We start from the raw sequence: 22,204 nt of genomic DNA, 5'->3' as shown, positions 1-22,204 counted from the left end.
TAAATGTTCCACTGTCCTCCATTTCCCTTTCGTTAAACTTTTGTATGCAATTTCAGGAAATGTAATTGTAATGTGCAAGGTGTCCGTATTTCTCATATTCTAGAGTGAACATCAGAAAATGTCGTTAAGAATAAAATATTCATTTTAAAGAAAGCAGTAAGTTTAAACTTAAAATATATTACCTGTTTTTTCTGCTATGCCTGCTTTTACAAATGCTCCCAATCATTTAGAAATGTTTGCTGAAATACATACAGTATATATAAAGGGAATAAACTACTTGCTATGATATTTGTCCTTTAGCAGGACCGAGTAAGAGAGAGAGGGGGAGGAAGGAGAAGGAGGGAAAACCTTGACAAGAATATATATTAGAGCAATCAATAAAAAGATAATCCTTGGAATTCATGAGTCTTTAAAATAAGATGCATTTTCTTGTAGTAATCCTAAAAAACCTATAAAAGAATATTCAAGCAATAAACACCCCATAACTCATATTTAACCTTTCATCATGTAGAACTACATATTTAATAGCTTAGCAACGGCATGCTGTGTAAGTGCATTCAAATAAGAGCAGAAATAGAAAAATGTAAATGCTACACCTCTTTTAACATGCATTGCACTGCCAAGAACATCTGCCAGCTGACCCCATAATCCAATCTGCTGCTCAGAAGCAATCATATCCTTAGATAAGAGCTGCACGGCTTCTACATGCAATGCCCATTTTCTTTAAAATATGGAGCAAAACGTAGTTAGCCAACTCTTCAACAATTGTCAAACACTTAGAGGTACAAGAAGAATGTAATTCAACACATTACATGGATCTGCATTGAAATACTGTCATCTCTTCCCCCAAATATTGTAATTCATCTTTTAATTTCACAGGGCAATAACGCAGAGGAAATTTAAGACTGTATCAAATCAAGTGATTATATCAAAATATCAAGTGCTTATAGCACAGGTAAACTGTTTGTCACCTCTATTAGAAAATAACAAAACCTGGAATAAAATCTGGAAGGGTTCAACTTAGTCCTTCAACTACAATGAGAAGAAAAAAATACATAAAGTTGATTTAATTCTCCTAACTCTGAGTTTACTTCTTGCGTCTACTGCAAAAGGAGTGGACTCCTACAGATGCTCTACAAGCCCGGGGGGATGAAGACATCCAAAAGAATGGCTTCAAGATACTCCAGAAGAGCCAAAGCCTCTGTGGAATTAAGAGCATAAAACCCGTGGAATATCATGGAGTAACGGGATGTGTCATTATCTCTGTATAAAATCAAACTTCTGCTAAAAAGTTCTGTCCTAAATACAGAAGCAAGCTGCACTATGCTGACTGAACTGACTCTAGGATGAAAGTCTTTTATGAAACAGTTTATGTGACTCAAATAATTACTCATATTCATCAAATAAATTGTTTTGATCATGAAAATTGCCCCTCTCTCCAAGGCAGTAGCTTTGCTACAGTATCTGTATTGGCAGGGCCCCGCACATGGTGGGAATGGTAAGAGAGAATTGCTGAAATAGTGTTTCAAATAACATTCTCTGTAGCTAAATTTATGTCAAATAACTGAAAGCTATCGGAAAAAAAGACATAGGGGGTCTGCCAAAAAGCCTAGAAAACACCCTTCATAAGATGAGGTTGAAAAGATTATTTGGCTTACCGAGAAAAAGACCCAGACTGACTGAGGGCTTTAATTATAAGACTGGAAAACGGAGGGTTCTCCATAGTAATTGATTAAGCAATAACGAGACACAAGCTCAGAAGCAATAATTAAAGAATAATAAAAAAAAATACTGGAGGATATAATAAAGGAAATCCAGTGGCACCTGGAGGAGTTTTATTATTGCTTCTGCGTTATCTAATGTCTTTATCAACTGCATAAAACACAATATAACACAGTAGTCGGTGAAAGAGCAAATCTCAGCACCAAGGTGATTTGGCTTCCTCATATCTGATATCAAAGAAAATCAAGTATTTTACTTCAGGTATTTAACCTAAATTATACAAAAATAATTAGTATGTCACATATTTACATACAAACAAGCTATAGAGCTTTTCTCTAGGATTTAAACACTGCGCAGACCAGAGAAAACGGAAGACGATCTGCCTTGCAGTGGATTCATGATATGTGTCCAGCTTAGCTAAACCACAGCACGAGCAGCTAATTGAGTTTACCATCTGGGTGGGTGACTTGTGCAGGCTGGAAGGTGCTGAAGGACCTCGGAGGGTGTAAATCTGTGCTGGAAGCCAAAGTCCAGTGGGTGCAAAGCACAACCCTTTCCAAACTGTGCAAAAGGCTGAGAAGTGCTTGGGGAGGCAATGAATAGAATCACACGCACCATATGTGTATATGAGTGCATATCTAACTGTACATATATATACATACATATATACATATTTTACTTATTAGCACAACAATTTCTTCTTATCCTAAAAGGTCTGAAATACATAGGATCTGATCCAATCTTATAAATCTAAATTGGAAAAAGGCAATCCATCTGTGCACCAAAACACCTAGAAATAGGTTCTGTTTCTATCTTAAAAAACCCCAAACCCACAGGCAAAGAAACAAAACCCCAAAAAGACCAACCAGACAAAAAAAAAAACCCAAAACCAAAAAGTCACAAACCTAAAGAAACAGACCTTAATCCAATTCTGAGGTGTCACTACTAGAGCCCACAATAGAAAGCCCTCTGATGAATTCAGTGGGTTTTAGATCAAGATGTGTGGTTCCCAGTAAAGAGGTAAAAAGCACCAACCACATTTATATTAATCCCAGCCATGGCACTTTGCAAGCACCGATAAACTGTACAAAGATGTAATTTCCAAGTTTAAACAACTTCTTTAATATCTTCTGAAAGGCTTTTGAAATTAGCAAATCTAACGTGTGTGGGAATAGGCAACACTTTATAGCAATACCTTTACTTTTAATGGAAGTAGTCTGCTGTGTCTATGGGTAACAAGCCCCAGTATCTTTTCATTACAAAGGAGCTTATTGTTACCATACGACTTATGATGGGATTACATTTTGCTTCCTCAGTGATCTGTCTGATCTATTAAGAAAAGCACTGAGGTATGGACAACATACACTTTATTGCAGTTTTATGCTTTCATAGTCCCTGCTGCTTCTGTTAGGCTACTGCCTATGAATTTAAAATAGTAATAAGGAAAAAAAAAAAAAGTATTTACCAAGTTTCCCACTGTAAAAAGAAAAAAAAAAACCCAAACAACAAAAACAAACAACCCAACAACACAAACCAAAAAAAAACCAAACTGTGAAGAAAATGAGGCAACGTCATAATCAGGTGTTACATGTGATGCTGCATCCCAGGACATGACTGCTGCAGCAATGGTTGCACAGAAAAACAACTGGATGCACCAGCTCTAGCACCCATAAGCCACTACACAAATAAATCTTTGTATGAATACTGTTAACGACCTTCTATGCATACTATGCAACATATTTTTATACATATATTCATAAGATATATATGAAGCCCTTCAGCATGACTGTTTCTGTCCTATTAATTTTCATAATTGAATCTGAAATAAAGGACAGGCAAAACTTAATAGTACTTTATCGGCGTTAATTATTGCTGAGAATTAATCAGCGAATGTAGGAAATCACTATTAGTTTTGCAGAAATGCATACAGCAGTAAATAGCATTTAAATACATGCTGATCTTTTTTAGAGAGTAGCAATTTAGAGATTACTTTCCTCTGATGGGATACTTCAATATTGAATATACAGAGATTAATATTCAAGGGAACTTGTGTTGTGTTCAAGGGAAATGTTGCTAAAAATAGCAATATATATTTAACGAATGTTTTTGCAGCAACCATAGTCTCAGAGAGAATTAAAGACTTTTAAAATATCCATGACATCTGAGCTCACTGATGCTTATACACTATCCAGGTGGGATTATTTATCTAAGGCTCCCTGTGCTCTGGGAGATAAACATTTCTTTATATTAGAAATATGGTGTTTCAGGTCGCTGTTACATGAGCATCTCCCCCTCCATCCTCAAGGAATTCGAGGATTGCCTACAAAATTTGACACGAAGTATGGTCCCAGAGATAACTCCTATTTTTAATTTCTTCACCAGCACATTAGCTTTTGATCACAATTTAAAAATACAGTAAGCACAGAGGGATTTCTGTTGGCTATTTAACGCTGCTCACCTGATTCCTGAGATCCAGCTTGGGGCAGGGACGACCTCCATTGTAAGGCTTCTCCTTAAGCCACTTGGATCGGACTTTCACCCCCGGTCCACAAGAAGAGCTGCAAGGGGACCAACTGGACCAATCGCTTAATTCGCAATCAAACGGGCAAGGGACTGTGCAAGATTCTTCAATGTAACCTAAACCAAAAATTTAAGAAAGGTTTTAATCACCACGCCTAATCAGTTCCGATCCTCTGATGTCTCACTGCAATCTGTGTAATCAACACAAAAGGAGAACTTCTTAAAGAGGAGATATTTGGCAGACTGACAACGCTCTCCCAACGTGAGATTATGATACTATTTGTGAAGAACAGGAGTGACTAAAGATAATTTCTACTTGGTTTAGTCCAATGACCATTTGGAAGGCTGTGACAAATCTGACAGATGGACAAAACTATCTCTTGTGAAGCTGCTGGTCACCCAGAGGTGGTGATTATCTTCCCTATGAGAATCTGGCCATAATATGTTCTGGAGAATTAATGTAAAGCTCAATTTTGCACTTCTTTAGCATTACGCTAGCCATCTCCAGAGCTGGCACGGGCAGGGAGCTGCGGGTTCCCTTCCCAGCAGCCAGAACCCGAGGACGGTGGAGGCACCAGAGCTCTGCTCTTGGCAGCTCGCACAAGGGACCTGCCTGCAGCCAGGGTGAGATTTGCCAACTGGGGCGGTGTGAGACTTGCTTTTGGGGGAAGCAGGTAAAACCTGCTTCCCCCTTCTTTCTGGTTGTTCTCTTTATACATCATTCTAAATATTTGGCCTATTCTGGGTTTCATAAAGAGCATTTTAAAGCTTTGCTTTCACCTTAACCTGGCTTGACACAAAAGTCCTCCCAAGATCATCCCCTCTTAACATCAAAATACCGGACATTTACAGGATCATCATATTGCTGAATTAAAACCCAACAGGGTTTTCTCAGGGGAAAAAACAACATTTCTACATACAGGCACAACCTCACAGCCAGTTTAGGAGCTGGCATGTGGGAAGAGAGACTTTGCAGAGCCCAGCACTGGCTGTGGAGCTCCCGGGGTGCAGAAAGGCAGTGGAGAGTGGCCAAAACCTCGGGGTCTCCAGGGTGTTACTGGCACCGGTCTCGGGCTGGCAGTGTGGAATAGCTCCTGCACCTTCCTGCTTACTCTGCTGCATTCATTCTCCTCGAGTTTCTATTACCTGCTTGTCATGTTTGTATGTCCTATTTTAATTTAAACAAAAAAGAGATTTCATGTTAGACCATGAAAGTCAGTGGCTGTTAAGATCAGCCTTTATTCTGGGCAGTTTTGGCCCTCTGACAGCGCTGGTAATGATCGTCACGGAAATAACTGAATTTCATCCCTACCGTATTTCTGATGTTTCTCATTTTTATGCCCTTTCCTTCTCTTTGGTTTTCATTGCACTACAATTCCCTCTGTATTCCTTACCTACAGAATACCAAATTAGCTCATTTGATTGCACTTTTAAGAAGGGTTTCCCCACTTTCTATCAAGGTGACAGTCACTGCAGCAGAGGGGAAAAAAACCCTCCAAAAACCTAGAAGCAGCTTCCCTCCAAAACCCCCAGACAACGGTCCCCGACAACCAGAAAACACCAAGGCTGCGGCACAGAGAATATTCTGCCCTGGAGCTGGATTTACTGGCTCGGTGGTTTCCGAACCTGCTGCTGACTCCAAACCAGGACCGTGTTACATCCTGAGCATCGACCCCCAGCAGCAATACGCTGCCTCCCTCCCGGTCTTCATGCTGAAGTCAGTATCAAGACAAGTTTCAGAATTATTTAGGAATCCCCCACCAGAAAACATCTACCTCCTAGGAGTACAAGAAAAACTGATGATGTTGTTGTAAACAGTGCCTTAAAAAAATGCTAGAAAAAACAGCAGTTCTCTCCTTCATCTCAGTGATGCTCTATTTCTTCTTTTTCCTTCGTGACACTGCTGTTCCCTCTTCCTCGCAGCGGCCACCCCGAAGCCTGACTGCTTTGATCATTTCTCCCCAGCACCTCCTGCTGTAACTCTTCCCTACAGCTGCAGACCTGTCCCCATACGGTGTGCTCTCCTCGCTCTGCTACCTCTCATCTCTTATCTTACATTGCGTTGCCTTTTTATTTGCAGCTCCAGAATCACTGGAATTATGTATCTTAATTATTTCCTACCCAATCCATTACAGTGGTGTTCCCATGTTTGAGATATTTCAACTTTGCATGTTTTGAATTTTCATCTGAGATTACACCCATGCACACGCTAATACAAATATTTTCAAAATAGACTCGCTTTTTTCCCCCTAAATGAAACTCCCAAACATTCCACTAATATTCTATTCCACCTGCTTAGGTTGCCACTCAAGCAATTCATAACACATTATGATAAGTAGAAGAAATTTTCTCATGATAGATTTATGAGAAGCATTTCTCAGGCAGTTCTCCAAAGAGTTCTGTTCCACCACCGTATGAAATATCATTTTTCCTTGGGCTGTGTGACAGCCTAGGTAATTAACTCTCAACAGAAACAAAGAAAGTGCCTTGTTTTAAAGCAGGATTAGACAGAGCGGTTATCAACGTATCAGTGAAGGCAAAATGGGCTACGTCTTTTGGCAGTTCAAGAACTACCTCTATAAGAAAAAGAAATATAAGACAAAAAAAGAAATATAAGACAAAAAAAGAAATATAAGACAAAAAAAGAAATATAAGACAAAAAAAGAAATATAAGACAAAAAAAATAAAAGACATATAAGGAAGAGGAGGGAAAAGTTATAACAAACAAAACTAAAGAAATCTATTATATTCAATCCCCAGGAAGTGCTGTGGGGATCCCCCAGTGAACCACAGGATTTCTAAAGGCATCCTGGTGCCAAGAGGTGAGCTCATGACTTTCTGAGTTTCCTCACCCAGATTTCTAAACTACATTAAGTACAAACAAATAATGGCCAGCTAATACAGCATTAAGTTACCATACTGCCCAGAGGAAGCCAATTCTCCATACTGAACAACGCTACAGAAGCAAAATGGGAACATAACTTCCTCTCAGGTTCTTCTCATGGCCTGCCATTATTTCTTCTATCAATCACTGGAGTTTAATCCTATGCCAAGATACCCATGGATCACAGATTTCATTCAACAAAAAATTTCCTCCAAAAATCTTAATGTGATGTATCCCCTTTGCTCGGAGAATGCTTTTATGGCTACCTTTTTTATGAGAAACTAGTAAATAATGTTGTGCTCAGCTCATTTGCCTATGAGAATAGGGTATTTGTTTTTCTGGCTTGCCATTGTCAGGGGGTTGAAAATACTTCAGTTTGGACACCCACAATAATCCTAAGTATTGGCATTCCTAGGAAATTCATAGCATTGGCATGGTGCATAATACAAAACAAACAAAAAAATAAAGAGGGAGATATGCTATTAAAATCAGCTACTAATAAAGAATTTTACATTCAGTCTATTATCCACAGAAACACGTCTTACCATAAAAAAAAAATGAATAAAGGAAACGACATAAACACATTTCTGAGTTACTGTCGCTCAGCTTAGGGACACTAACTCAAGGCTGAGTTTACTCAGCTGGTTTTGCCAGTGCCATCTTTAAACATATCACTCAACCACCACATTCCCCATTTTTCCTTTCCTCTGCAGAACCTGCTACCAAAAATTCATGGACGTTTCCTTCTCCTCAGCCCTGCTCAGTCTGCTTTCCACATGTTCTTATAATAATTCTTGAAGCTTCTTTAACCTTTTTTTTTTAATTCCTCAAAAACCTTCAATACTGCTAAACTAAAGCAGATTTAATTTAGAAACAACAGATGAGAGCCTCTGTCCTATCTGAACCAATAGCAGGCTCCTATGTGCCACAGATTTCGCAGGAGGTAGCGACTGAAACACTGGTGTATGGGATATTTAAATAGGCACTTTGAAACATACTGCTGGGAATAGCTCTGAACTGGCAGGAAAAATTCAGCTAGATGATCAAATAAGCCTTTTCTATGTTAAATTGCTATTGTTTTACTACTGAGACACTGCCAACATAATGGGATGAACAAATGCATTTACCTAGGCTGCACAGCTCATTTTACTATTATTTATTCATTAAGAACAATGTGCTTGTTGCTCTACAAGCCACAAATGGAGTCTCTTCTCTAAAGTGTCTATAATAAACAAAGCACCCACAATTTTATGGTTGGACTTAATAGTCCTAAAGGTCTTTCCCAACCTAAATGATCTTTGATTACTTGGGATGTACTGGGAAGCCCAAGAGACAAAGCAATAGCAGGTAGATGAATAAAGTGAGGATGATGGTCTGGTGGGCATTGGAGGTGAAGGCTCGAATACATGGTGTGAAAACTGTTATTCTTGTCTCATTTTTGCTGTGCAACTCGAAAGAGCCAAGGCAGTAGGAGGCAGCAGGATGATGGGCTGGTGGGTGTCAGCAGCACAGAAGCACGAAGAGGCTGTGGATGGTACCACAGTGCCGCGGGGAGTTTTGCAGTAGCCCAATTTCTTTCCTGCCCACACAAGATTCTGTACGTACCACACCAGGGACAGCCAGCAAGGGGCTGGAGTGTCCTTCCCTGTCCCTCTCTATATTCACAAAATGATCGTGGGGGGAGAAGCAGGCGATTAGGAGGTTTACAAGCTAACATAAGAGAATAGCATCCACCTGGTTGTTGCACTTCCAAATGATAAATTTGCTGCGGGTGTAAGGTCTGTACACAGCGTTAAACAAAAGTGCCAAGAGAATTCCAAAAGGCTGACTTAAAAGCAATTTGAAAATAAACATTTCTCCAGCAGCTCTGGAAACAGATGCACTTCTAATTGAATTGGCTTTGAACTCATTTGTATCCTCTCTAACATATTTCTCATTTCAATTAACAAACTTCTAGCCATTCTACCCTTGTTAGTAAACCTTGAGGTGCTTCATAAAACTCAAGGTCGTTCCTATGACAGGGACAATTCTGTGCATCACCACAACTGCCACTGGAGTCCATAGGATAAAAGAGGATCACTCTTTAACAAACAAGGCAGCAGCAGAGTGGACAGCAACACAGAAGCAATGTTTCTAATTACACAGACCAAAGGTAGGGGAAAAAAAATTGATTCATTTTGCAATGAATATTTACATTCATTTGGTTACAGACTGTGAAATACAGAGAATAAAGCCAGTAAATCCAGGCGGTGCTATGAGTCTAATAGCTAAAGGCTTTATAAAGGAAACCTGGTGGATCACGGCACTCGGTGGGACACACTCTGCTCAGCTGAAAGCTTTGGGATCTCCCACAAAGCAAACCTCATGTTTTAACTCGGGTTAAAACCCAGCATTGAGCACAGACTGTAGCTAAGAGACCAGCTCCACCAGCTGATCACAGCTCTATGGTTGGGGCTTTCCCAACATGTCGCGGATAAGGCTTGTGAGCTACAAGGGGAGCACATCGTCCTAAGCAATCCAGGTCCAAAAATTTAAATCCTGCTTCAAGGGAGAACATTATTAACTGAAGGAAACTAAGCAGAATAAGTCTGGGCATCTTAAAGTTGCTAATAACTTCAGTTGCATCTGAAAAGAATGTAATATTGCCATGGAACAAATGTTTAATATTTTTTCTTTCTTAATACGCAAGGATTTGAGATATTTTATGCATTATTAGTTTGCTAGCTGGGAAATTTAAGAGATAATCTAATGAATGTATTCAGTAAATGCACAACCAAAAAACCCAGCAGAAATAACTTTCACATCAAATATTTTGCAAAGCTCAGATAATGGACCCTTAGCTAATTTATTCTCACTTGCTCTTCTCAACAAAGAGGCACATGCTCTCCTTATTTCGTAGCAGACTGATTATAGATTCTAAATAGACCAGAGAGGACTTGTAAAAAACTCTGGTAAGTTTAGCTCAACATTATTGTTATTGAAATTCATTCAAAGGTTGGTTTTATTGCTCAGTTTCACAGTCTCTATAAATCCTCATGAGGCAGTTGGGTTGATGCTGACTTTGCATTGTGATTCCTAATTTCCTTTGATTTTGCATTAGTTTTCTTCCTTAAAGAACTTGCAAGCTTACACTTTGAGTTACATACAAACCGAAATAGTTGATGTATTCAATCTTTAAAGTAAATAAGACAATCTCCATTAATTAGCACATTAGCAGAACAAGCTGAGAACTCTTCCAGAGAAGAGAGACTCGTCTGCTGCCTTCTGAGTGCAAATAAATAGTGCAAATAAATAGGACCTCACAGTGCACATTCATCTCACAGGGAACTTTCGGTGCAGACAGGCAGAAATCCACTGCACAAATCTGTCTGGGCTCCAAAACCAGCTGTGGAAATGATTGCCCCTCCTCTTGGGGCTGCTCCCCCACAGCTGAGGGCTGAGCCGGCTGCTTGGGAGCCCTGACGTCTTATGAAAGTCCTTACTCAAATAAAATATCATCCACTGGGATCGAGAGCAGTTAGGGTAGTAGCTCAGCTGTGTTTTTCTGTATACTTTGCCCATCACCCTGCCACTGGGAAAATCATCTGCTTTGTCCAAACAAAACTGAGTAGTTATTTTTTTCCTCTATCAGTGTCGTCATCTTCCATATATAAGGAAACTTATTCCACTGTTTTGAATTGTTTAGCGTATATGTGCACTTCAGGCTACTCAATTCATAGTAAAAGCACATTTTTAAAATAAACCTGAGAATGTGTTTATTTTTTCATTATTATTATGAGATTTATATAATAAAGCACGGCTTTTTTTAAAGGGTGATCACATTTCTGCAATACATCATGAACACAAAATTAAATTGTCCACAGACCGTCAAATTCCCCTATTTCTCCAACATCTGACTCCTCTCAGAGGCCCAATTGCGCAGTAGCTCTGAAAACAGATGTATATTGCAGAGTGCTCTGAAGATCAATATAGACTTGGGCTGTTTGGACCAGGCGGGAAGCATCTTCCAGAGCCAAGGGTCCATCACTGGGAGAAATGTTGCTGGAAAATGTCATCAAAAATATCTGCCCCCATTAGTAAATCATATATAGCCTGAAGGTCAATGGCTTTGGGCTCTGCTGGAGCACACTAAGAAACTCAATTTCAGAGTGTGGGGCCCTCCGCAGAGAGCATCTTCCTGCCAGTTTCCAAACACGACATCAGGCACTGTCAACACAATATGTCACCTCATTTCAGCTGCCAAGCTGCCACCCCAAGACACAGACAAGCCTCATTTAGACAACTTCCCTCAGACAGCAACATGATGGTTTCCATTTTACAGAATGGGAAACGCTAATGCAGCCCCTCGACTCCTGGTAATTAGCAAGCATTGTGCATAACTAAAAGAAGGGAGACTAAGTCTAGACGTGGGGAAGAAATTTTTTACACTGAGGGTGGTGAGAGCCTGGCCCAGGTTGGCCAGAGAGGTGGTGGCTGAACCATCCCTGGAGACATCCCAGGCCAGGCTGGACGGGGCTCTGAGCAACCTGAGCTGGTGCAGATGTCCCTGCTCATGGCAGGGGGGGCACTGGGGGAGCTGGGAAGGGCCCTTCAACCCAAACTGTTCTATGATTTCATGATTATGACACTGCTCTTATTTCAGACAAAATAAACCACCAGATGACTCTGCAGAAGAAAGGAACACAAAGCAATTAGATCCATGTGCAATTAATATTATCAAGAAGGTTCACAACAACATGAAAAAAACCTTACTTTCTATTTTCTTTTTTTTTTTTTTTTAATGTACATTCCTCGTACTTCAGTTTACAACCTCAAGAGGTATGAAGGAGTGTCAGTGCCTCTGTTCACAAGGAGGTCACACAGGTACTGAAAAGCCAGGGAGAAGCTTCTGAGCCCGCAGCGACCTCCACAGCCATCACAGGAGGCGAGTGACACAGTGACCCCTCAGATCAATACGTTTACATCAATACACTGCCTTAATTCCTTCTCATCTCATCAGCACTAAATGAGAAACCTAACTACAGGCTTTAATTATACTGGTGCTGCTTTAAAGATGCCACTAACCATTACCAGCATTAGGAAGATCCATGAGCACTTTTCCAAACACCAGGTAGCTGCTGCGAGTTCCAGCCTGCTCGGACGGGGAGTTTCACTCCTGCTATTAGAGGTCACCTTGCTACAGAGGCAGGCATACAAAGGCATCTGACCTTCTTAAATAAAGCTGTATTATAAAAAACATCTGATGGAAACGGGATTTTAAGAAAGGGAGCAGTCCTGATTTTCCACAGCCTAAGCACGGGGAGAACAGTACAACTCATTTAGATGATGGAAAACCTTGAGATGGAAATAAGACATTTTTGTGACGTTAGCAGGCCTCAGCACAGAGTACTGATGTACTGAATTCCTGATAGACTTTTGTTTCAATTTTGCAGTGTGACTTTGAGCACTCCGGCTGTGTAGTTCAATCTCCTCCGCTGGAGGACTTCAATGAATTCAGACAGAAGCAGAAAGCGATGCAATCTTGTTGAATAATACGATTTTTAATGGTCACTCCTCCATGTTACCAAATACAAATGAGATCCAAGATTTCACAGAGGGAGCCTCTGTCTGTAGTGAGGGATATTAGAAGTTTTGCAAACCAAGCTCTCGGTGATTTAATTTACACCATCCTCATTTGCAAACCTTGGAGGACAGAGAGATTTCAAAGTATATCTCAGACCCAGGAACAGACTAAGGTAGGATGAATTCTCAGTTACTCATCAATATCATTATGATAATCCTCAGAGCAGACTGAGCTGAAGTTTAATTTTACACCCACATTTCCTAATTCAGGCTCATTTCCTCAAATCTCCCCAAATCAGCTGTTGCAATGTTTTTATGTTGGTCTCACAAACTCTTTGATCAAGCAGACTACATCAGGCACCTTAAAAGAAACCCACTACGTACCCATCTCCCCTTATCACGCTAACTTTGTTGCTGTGTGCAGTGCCCCAGCAAACTCACTGCTGCTCTGGCAGTCAGCTCGTTTTATTCAGACATGGGCCTACGTGCAAAAAGTGGAATTCTTCTTTTTGTAGGACTCCTGCTCCATACAAGCAGAAATACATGATGTTGCATCTGAAGACCTTCAGAATACGTCAGACATGAAATACCTTAGCACTCACTAAAATCCACTGAAACACCTACTATGTCCAGTTGCCACAGGGCTCCCCACCAGCAGTAAAGATATGAAATTGTCACTTTCCACTTAAAAATTATTTGTCATCTATTTATTTGCCTGCTCATCAGAGTTGTAGAAAAGGCAATCAGGTTAAAAAACATCGAAGAAACTCCATGTAAGATACGAGAGGAATCCTGTGAACTTCCACCAGTGCATGTCACCTCCCTGTACAGGTACACATGTCTCAAAGGCATCATGAAGTTCCTCGTGAGCAGAAAAGTGTAGAGGTCTTAACACTAGAGTACATAATTCATGAAAAGGGATAGGCTACAATGGTATTTCTTCATAATTCCCATAAAACATATTAAATGGAATGACACGCTGGGAGAGCAAATGTTAATTCTAAAGCTAGCTTTGTACAATAACATTTTATTAGAGCCTTGGTTTCATAACAGGGTGTATTTGTGACAAATGCATTACTAAGGCCAAAGAGACGGGCCACATTCCAAAGAGATGCTCTCACTGTAGCCCTCTGCAGAAATCAGGGCAGTAGATCGCCCAGCGCATTAACTTGCTATCAAAGCTCTCCTAAACCTCCAATAGACTATTTCTACACTGAGTTACTATTTCTGCACTAGAAATGCTCCCAGCTCCCATGGAAGAGCTTTAATCAACCTGTCAAAAACAGAGAAAAATTCACTGAGCCTAATAATAGAAACGAAGAAACGGACATGAGCCAGGGTGGGCAGAGGTGGTCGGGCAAGCGGAGGATGACAGCGATCATCAAACACAAGAAAGTCTCCTTGAGGTTAGTAAAAAAACCATTCCTTCACATAGTGTGGTATTGCTGCCTCTTCACAAGGGTCATTTTATAGAGTGCAGCAAAAAGCACAAAAGAAATCCGGGCAAAAAGACACACTATGGAGATTTATATTTAGAGCCGAGAAGTAACAACAGACATCGCTGACTGAATGCAGCATCTACAGAGGATGCTGCTCAAATAGCTAATCCTCCAAATATTTCCTCCTAAGATGAAGGCTTGCATTCTGTAAGAAGATAAAGATCTAGAAGAATGTGTATTTCTATGTACTAATGCCTCAGGGGAAGTCTTACCTTACTTAAAATAAGCTTCTTAGATAGCCGGTTTGACCCATTCAGAAATAACATTTTTTGATTGGTTTTTACCTTTGATTCTGTTGCCAGAAAACAACATAGAGAGCAGCAATGTCTGAACAGTTGTCTTCATTTGATAACTCTTTTAACATCCAGGAAGGAAGAACTGGGGCCAAATTTTCTTATGGTGAATAGATTTAGGAAAAAAAGGAAAGGAAAAGATGGGGAATAAATCAATGTTCTTTGAGAACTGTTATGAGAGCAATATGTAAAAATCCTGTAGTCAAACAAGAAATGGAGGGCAGCTCCATGATGGGCTCTGTTTCTGCGCTTACAGCTCCCCTGGCAGCCACAGCTGTAATTAAGTGTCACCGCGTACATCTCCAAGGAGATGTGTGGAAATGTTGGAGGGAGGTCCAGAGGAGAACCCAGCCGGGACTTCAGGGCTGAATTTAGAAGCTATTTAGCTTTGAGATAGCAGAAAAACAGTCAAAGGTGACAGTGGCTTTGAAGAGTCCTGAAGAGGGAACACGAGGGTCGGACAGCCCCATCTGCAGCCGGCACCACCTTTTGGCCATCCGTGATCAAACCCGGCCTTAATTCCCGTGCCGGGGGATGGAATGGGCAGAAGGTGAATTTTTAGCTGAAACCTTTTCCTCAGGCAGTCTTTGAAAAGCTTTGTCCTGGCAAGTTAAACAGTCATTTTTCTGTAATAAAAAGGCCACAGAGAGATATACCGCAGAGACACACAGGGGAAACCACAGAAACAGGAGTATTATAACATCTAATTAAACCCAAATGCCGAAAGAAGAGCAGGGAGGCCTGAACGTGGGGTGCCAAGACCACCTACTACTCCCACACTTTTAGGGAGAAGGAGGCACCCCGAGGTTGTCACGCGCGGGGTCTGGAGCTGGGACAACCACAACCTCAGCAGGGTTCCCATCTCCCTTGCGAAAGACATGGGGCTGTCAAGAATGAGGCCTCCAGAAATGAGGTCCCATCCCTAAGATGTTTGTAGGACGCTGCCTACGGAAACACAGACACCAAATTAAAACTAAAAGTTGTTGGATGCTGGAATGAATGGTTTGTGCTAAAAAATGAAATTTCATTATACGATTTCATTTAGACTAAGAATGAAATTAAATAGTTAGGAATAGTTTCAAAAACAGAGGTGAAACTTCTGTTCAGAAAAGTTTCAATTTCTGAGGACCTTAAAAACAGAATCAGGGATTTCTGCAACAATTTCATTCTGCCAGATATGGAAAAATGTATATCGCAGTAAATGTCAGAATAGATGCACTTGCAAAAACGAACAGGCATTTATTCAATATAGCTTTTCCAACTTTTTTTTTTCCAAAATTGCTACCTTGTAGGAAAGGTAGTTTTGCTATCAGTCCAGGATAGACTTGGGTCACATTTCTTTAACCTATTGAGCTCTGTTTATGGTTTTTTCAACTACACAAATATCATTTTGCAGAACAATTATTAAAATCTAGTGACTGAAAGCTACCTGAAAATGGTTCATTTTCTCCTAAAATGACAGTGAGGGGTTTCACACACCGCAGGGTTTCAGAGCAGGTCCCTGTGTTAACTCACAGGTAGGTCACGCAGTGTCTATCAAGCTGGTGGCTCGGATTTTCACCTAAGGGCCCATAAACCCCAGAGACCTGCCCCAGGTAGAAATACAGCACTGCTCTTGGCTGACCTTTTAGAAAATCAAATTTCACGAGACTTGATACTACCTGGTTTTCAGCAGGAGGAGTTGAAATTCCTGATCCATGACCACTGCATAGTCTGCTAAATCTCTCAAGGTGGGGGACACTGCCCATCAGGACAGAGGCGGCGCTGTCACTGCTGGCGCACGCTGCCCTGATGTGCCTCGGAGCAGGGAACGGCCTCCAGCAACCACAAATGCTATGAGTTTTCACATCACCAAATTTTTTTAACTCCTCCTGGTGCGTCTGTTCGCTAATCCCACCCATTTGGGGTGAAAGCTGACATTCTCAAGGAGTGACCTTGCCAGCAGCAATCCCACTAGCAGTGTTATACCGGCCTGACAGAGAGGAACCGAGCGACACCCCTGCATCAGCAGAGAAGCTGGGGAGCCCTCTGAGCAACCCCAGTTCTCTTTGATTTGTCCACCCACAACTAAACCACGTACAACAAAACAATGCGCTGTTGAGAATAAGGAGGTTTATGAACATCCCTGCCGTGCCCTTCATAAATTTAGAGATAATCAAAGCTTTTTAAGGTGACTGTAGGTTGAAACTACCCACTCTGTGATTTCAAGCCAGGATCTATTTGTCTGTTGTGTCTTTCTTCCAGGTTCCTGTTGTTGCGAGCACAGCACAATTTGAATAGTATAAGCACTCTTCATAAATTCCTGCTTTCCATAAATTGCCCACTGGATCAAAAGCAGAACCCCTGTGCAAGAGCACAGAAATCTCCAGCCTTTGATTTGGAACAGATGAGGCACCCTATGTTCTAAGATTTAAAAAAAAAACCCAAAACCCTGTTGGCACAGCACACAAAAAAAGAGAGGCAAAGGAGCTACATGAAATAATACAAAACAAAGGAGGTGGAAATTCAAAAACAGCACGAGCAACTCTGATGACAGATTGAGAAATGGATGAACTACAACTAAGAGGACAATTCCACGTCCAAAGAGGATGCTCCAAACATCAGCCACAGCATGGAGACCCTCTGGACTAGCGGTGAGCTGAATGCAATATAAGCCAGTCTTCTGATGGGAAGACAAATTGAGGCAAATCATCAATTATATTTTTTGTAATATAGTTAGTCACCTCTATCCATAATTTCATAATTGCATTTCCAAATTAAAGGCAGGAAAGGAAGAGTGAACCAACTTGGGGAAAAAATAATTAGCTCAATATGGAAACTGCAGGTCACTCATTTCTTGTGTTATTAAATGGGCCATCAAAATGATTATATCGCTAAAATAAAGCAGTACACTATTCACAAAAGCTAGTCATATGAAAAAAAAAAGCTGCAGTGTGATTTTTTTGGACATCAGAGAAAAGGTTTGGTTCAGAAAGGGATACAATTCTGAAAAGTCTGTGATTTGTACTTTTGAGTTTGTCATATCCAACAATCATGAGCTAACCCACAATTAAATTGCAGCGAGGATGGGTAAATTAGTCAAGGTGTGACCTGTGTGGCCACCATAGCTGACCCAAAGTGTTCGCACAAGCTAGGGCAGAGGTTCCTCCAGCCCAGGACTCGGGTCCTGACAGAAGCAGCTGTAGACCACCAGGCAAGCTGGAGTCTAGACTGCTGACAGATGAACAGACTTCAATGATTTTTTGGTTTGGTTTCTCCCTGCCCAAGTTGCTAATGCAGAATTTCTCACAAAGTTCAGTGTAAGATCAGGGCTCCAGATCCTGAACCCCTCTGAGCAGTGATTAATTTCTACATTAGGCTCGAGCTCACAGTGCATTCACTTGATAACTAAGATACATTCACATAATAAGTCCCATTGACACAGGTGAACTAAATCCCACTGAAGTGGCAAGTTCAGCAGCCAGGTTTCAGTCAGGGAAGGTGAAAATCGCTGCAAGGAGGCAAGAGCCCAACGTTTGCTCCCTAGAAAAGCTACAAGCTGACCTATTCTATACCATTTTTAATATCTTATACCTTCCAGTCAAGGCATTATCAAGTCTGGGAGAAACTGAAATCTACTCCAAGGCAAGTTTGCATCCTCACATCTGTCTTTCTATACTTCGTAAAAGCTCTTAAAAAGGACTCAGCAAAAAAACGAGGTCTGAGTCTTACAACTTCTGACTTTTGTCCTGGTTCATTTTCCTGCAATGGGAAAAGAGCAGGGAACAAAGACAAGCCAGAAGACCTGAAAGACAGAGAAGAGGAACATGCTTACCCTCCACAGCTCATAAAGCAAGAACAATGCCCAGACAGCACAGTGATTGGCTTTCAATATGTAAGGCAATGGCTTAATTAGCCATAAATATGGTCAGCTAGCAAATGTTAAAAGGTCACTTGATACTGACTGTGAAAAAGACAAACTGATCTGCTTAAAAAAAATCTGTCATGAATAATCTCTCAGGGTTTAGCAATTCTGCCTGCTTCTGTAATTTGCTCTTCTCTGTTATGGTTGAATAACATTCTGCTAATTATTAATTGGATAATGATTTGTTTCTATCACTAATTCAATAATGTGTTCAGAAGTGCATTTTGAGAGCTCCCAGCTCTAGAGACCATAAATATCAGGCTTAACTTCACTTAGCTGCTCTGGTTGGAAGGCAGGTCCCAAGTGATGGAAGCAGAGCCTATGGAGCTTTCTGCCCACTTTTGGGCACTCTGCACCCCAAGCCACCAATCTCTGGTTGGAGATTAATAATTCACCCATAGGAGAACTCTTATGGGGTATGCAGGAAGTGGTAACATCTCACCCCATCTTTACCTCCCACTTCCACACCTAAGGGTCTTCTGAGCACTCTGTAAATAGAGTTTAGGAGGAAAGGCAGACATCAGGGCTCTCCATTCAGCATTGACTGTGCCTGTAGCCTCTGACACGGGTCCGGTGCCAGGGCTGTGTCGCAATCAATTTCTGCTCTGATAAAAAGCAGAAGACGAGAAAGCCAACAATAATCCCCTTGAGCTACCACTCCCTACTACCTCCCTAAAAGAAGCTGGAGCATTAAAAATGCCACATAAATATCACTGACAGAAAACAGGCTTCAAGGTGATTCAGAGAAGCCCCATGCACAGATAACCTCCTCTTTTTAATAAGTGATAAAACCCCTGAGTTTTCCAAAAGAGCAAGTCAAGGCATAGGCAAACCCACCTTTCAAAACCCAACAGCTCCCTTTTTGCAGAAGAAAAGGTAATGTTGTGGGGGAAAGGTATAATGTTCCTCCTTCATGGGCCACAGAGGCATAATCAATTGGTACAACAGCACATTGTTGAAACACAAACCACGGAAAGCTGCTTTATGAATCTGTGCAGCCAGCTGGAACAGCCATCAACAGCTGCGAGAGGAATTCACTCCAGGACTGAATCACTTCATTAGGGTGGGATTTTTTTTCCTCTTATTACATGCGGCTCCGGCTGCTGATCCTTGTCCAGAAGACCCTCAACAGAGCAGCCCCACTTCTTTCTCTTCTCCCTTATATACCCTGGAACATTAATGGTTCCTCAATCTCCTCCTGAGACATCATTTCTCCCTCTCTCATCATACAGCTCACCAGCAGTCTTCAAACATACTACATCACGTTGTGTGGTGTCCTAAGCTTTTTGAGTGTAAGTCAAAGAGCACCAGTGGTTTGGGGGCAGCATGGGTACAGAAGTTGCCTCTAAGATAAGAGCTTTTTTCTGTTTAGGGTAATAATTGCAATGAAATCCAAATTGTGGGAACTGGGAGAAAATACCCATATGGAATGACATTTCCTGCTTGTTCTATTTCTACTTCTGCCCTATTCCTGTTTGATACAGGCTACTTTAGGTTACGTGAAGTCAAACTGCTGCTAGGACAGAACCACAGACCAGAGCCCCAGCAAACAGTGACATTGCAATATATGCTGTATATCAGTTTGAGCTTTAGAGGGGCGCACAAGGAGGAGATCACTGGCTGCTGAAGTCGTGTACTTGGCATGAGTGACAGCAGGTGACAGGGTTTTTGTAATTAGGTATGATTATCTCAAGAAAATTCCTGACTCCTTCACTGAAAACAACCATATGAACTTGCAAATTTAGAGAAAAAAAATTATAAACAAGTAAAAGCTGAAGCAGGAAATATCTTCAAACAAAATGCTAATTGAAATGCAGCTCCTCCTTCTTCTAAGCTTATACTTTTATGGGATTTTAAGACAAATAAAAGAAATGCCTTCGGTATTTTGACAGCATAGCCAACTTTAGCACGTTTCTTCTTCACTTCCATTGTAGAAATGCCAGTAGACCCTTAGACTGAGGAAAACCTTAGCATTAAGAGCAATAAGAAGATATTAGAAGTAGAGTGCCACTCATAGCAACCTTGTGAAAGCTGTTGCAGCAAGTAAACAGTTTCACACCTATGACAGGCTCCAAAACGAACCGTTGGGTGGATGACTGTGCTCAGGACCCGGACTATTTACACGCATTGTACACTTTTAAAATTCTCCTTACCTGAACTGCTGCAGCGAGATGGTTCCACGAGTCTGCCAGTCTTGTCGTAACAGGCAATGGCCCGCAGTCGTACGCCCTCGCCACACTCCTTGGCATCTCTGTGGGATCGCGTTCCCAACTGCGCCTCGGATGTACCTTCTCTGATAATGCAGTCGGACCAATTTCCATGGGGCTGGGAGGTGAATACCTCGCAGGGGCACGGCTCTGTTTCAACTTGAGGATAAACTTCCATATTCTGGCATTTGTCTCGCTTTCTGCTTCGCCCTGTTCCAACCACAGAAATCTGTTCGTTAGCTTAACATCTGCTACTTTTGATAACAACACGTCATATTATTTATACTTGCATGAACTCAACACATTAGAACCAAGACAATCTGAATGTTAATATCCAGGGACGTTTCCGAAGCATCTATTAGCTGCTGCCAGTGCTCTGGAGTGCAAGGACAAGGTATTTATCTCCAGGGGCAACCAAAGAACTTGGAAATACTGTTTTGATGGGTAGGGCAAGGAGCAAAATGCAAACTCTTAGTCTAGTAACGATCTGCCCAGAAAATGCTTTGTAATTTTATATAATATCATCTTTCTCTAATTATCTGATGAAAATAAATTGATTGTTTTGTCTCTATTTGCTCGCAATCAATGGTTGCCAGGACAACTTCCAGAGGACTATAAATTAGCCACAACTTCTTTGAGGCTACTTTATAAATTAGTTAAAGATGCACTCTGCACACAAACCATACTTTGAAGGAAACAGAAAAGATAATCCTCACTAAATTATTAGGGCAGGAAAGTACTTCAATAGTTACATTTGGTTTAATGTTTTCTTTTGCTCTATTCCTTCAACAGGTTTTAAAAGAAGGCTCTTCACACATCTCTCAGCAGCTTCAGGAAGCAGAGGCACTCAAACCTGTAGCACAGCTCTCTGCAACTTCTAGGCAAAAGAAGAGGTTCCCGGTACAAGGAGAGAGAATGTAAAGAAGAGAATTCATGCTCCCTGCATCCCTGCAGCTGCTCTGGGGAACAAAGGTTTACAAAGGGAACAAAGGTAAACAGCCTCTAAAGATAAAATCAATTCTTTTCTTGGCGTGAGTTAGCCAACGTGACGCGGAGCAATCTTTACGCGGGCTGAGCTCAGGAATGTCTTTGCATTTGGCATCTGCACAGAAGGGGAGAATTCATCTTCACTAACAAACCGCATCTGTATCCCATCCTCAAAAATGTTTCTTAGGGATCTTGGCTGCACTATAAATACTTCTGCAAAAAGTTTGGAAAGCTTTGATCCCAGAAGAAATGTTTTCTCTTTCGTATTGCACACAAATAAGATACTAAAAACATAAAATAAGTTATATATAACCCAACAACCCTCTTTCTGGAACCAAGAGTCACAAGCTGGCTATTGTCAATACCTGTTTGCATAGAAACATGTACTTCCAAAGAGAAGGGCACTGATTGCAGACCCTTAGTATCACTGTCCCTCAAGCCCCAGCTCTGTCAAAATTGTATTTCCAGAGTTCTGGAGAATGCAAAGTTTGCCAGCACAAAAGTAAAATAAACACAAAGAAATCAAACACTGCCAGCATATGTATATTTATGTATTTATAAGCAAATTCAAGCAAGGTATAAGAGGTACAACTCCACATACTTCAAGGAAAGTATTTTAAAAGGCT

At 41.1% G+C, this 22,204-nt stretch overlaps 1 protein-coding gene across 1 annotated transcript in view; it reads right to left on the bottom strand.

Moving 5' to 3' along the window:
• THSD7B (thrombospondin type 1 domain containing 7B) overlaps nt 1–22,204 on the bottom strand; it is a 314,098-nt gene that overhangs the window by 74,303 nt on the left and 217,591 nt on the right. The window contains exons 15-16 of the mRNA XM_065637807.1: nt 20,538–20,801; nt 4,181–4,359 (exon numbers count right to left, since the gene is read on the bottom strand). Coding sequence (XP_065493879.1) covers nt 4,181–4,359; nt 20,538–20,801 — 443 coding nt within the window. The remainder of the gene's footprint in view (nt 1–4,180; nt 4,360–20,537; nt 20,802–22,204) is intronic.

Source organism: Caloenas nicobarica, chromosome 6, assembly GCF_036013445.1.
Source record: "Caloenas nicobarica isolate bCalNic1 chromosome 6, bCalNic1.hap1, whole genome shotgun sequence".
Lineage (NCBI taxonomy): Eukaryota > Metazoa > Chordata > Aves > Columbiformes > Columbidae > Caloenas > Caloenas nicobarica.
The sequence above is the reverse complement of the archived record's forward strand: the minus strand, read 5'-3'. Positions and strand labels throughout refer to the sequence as shown.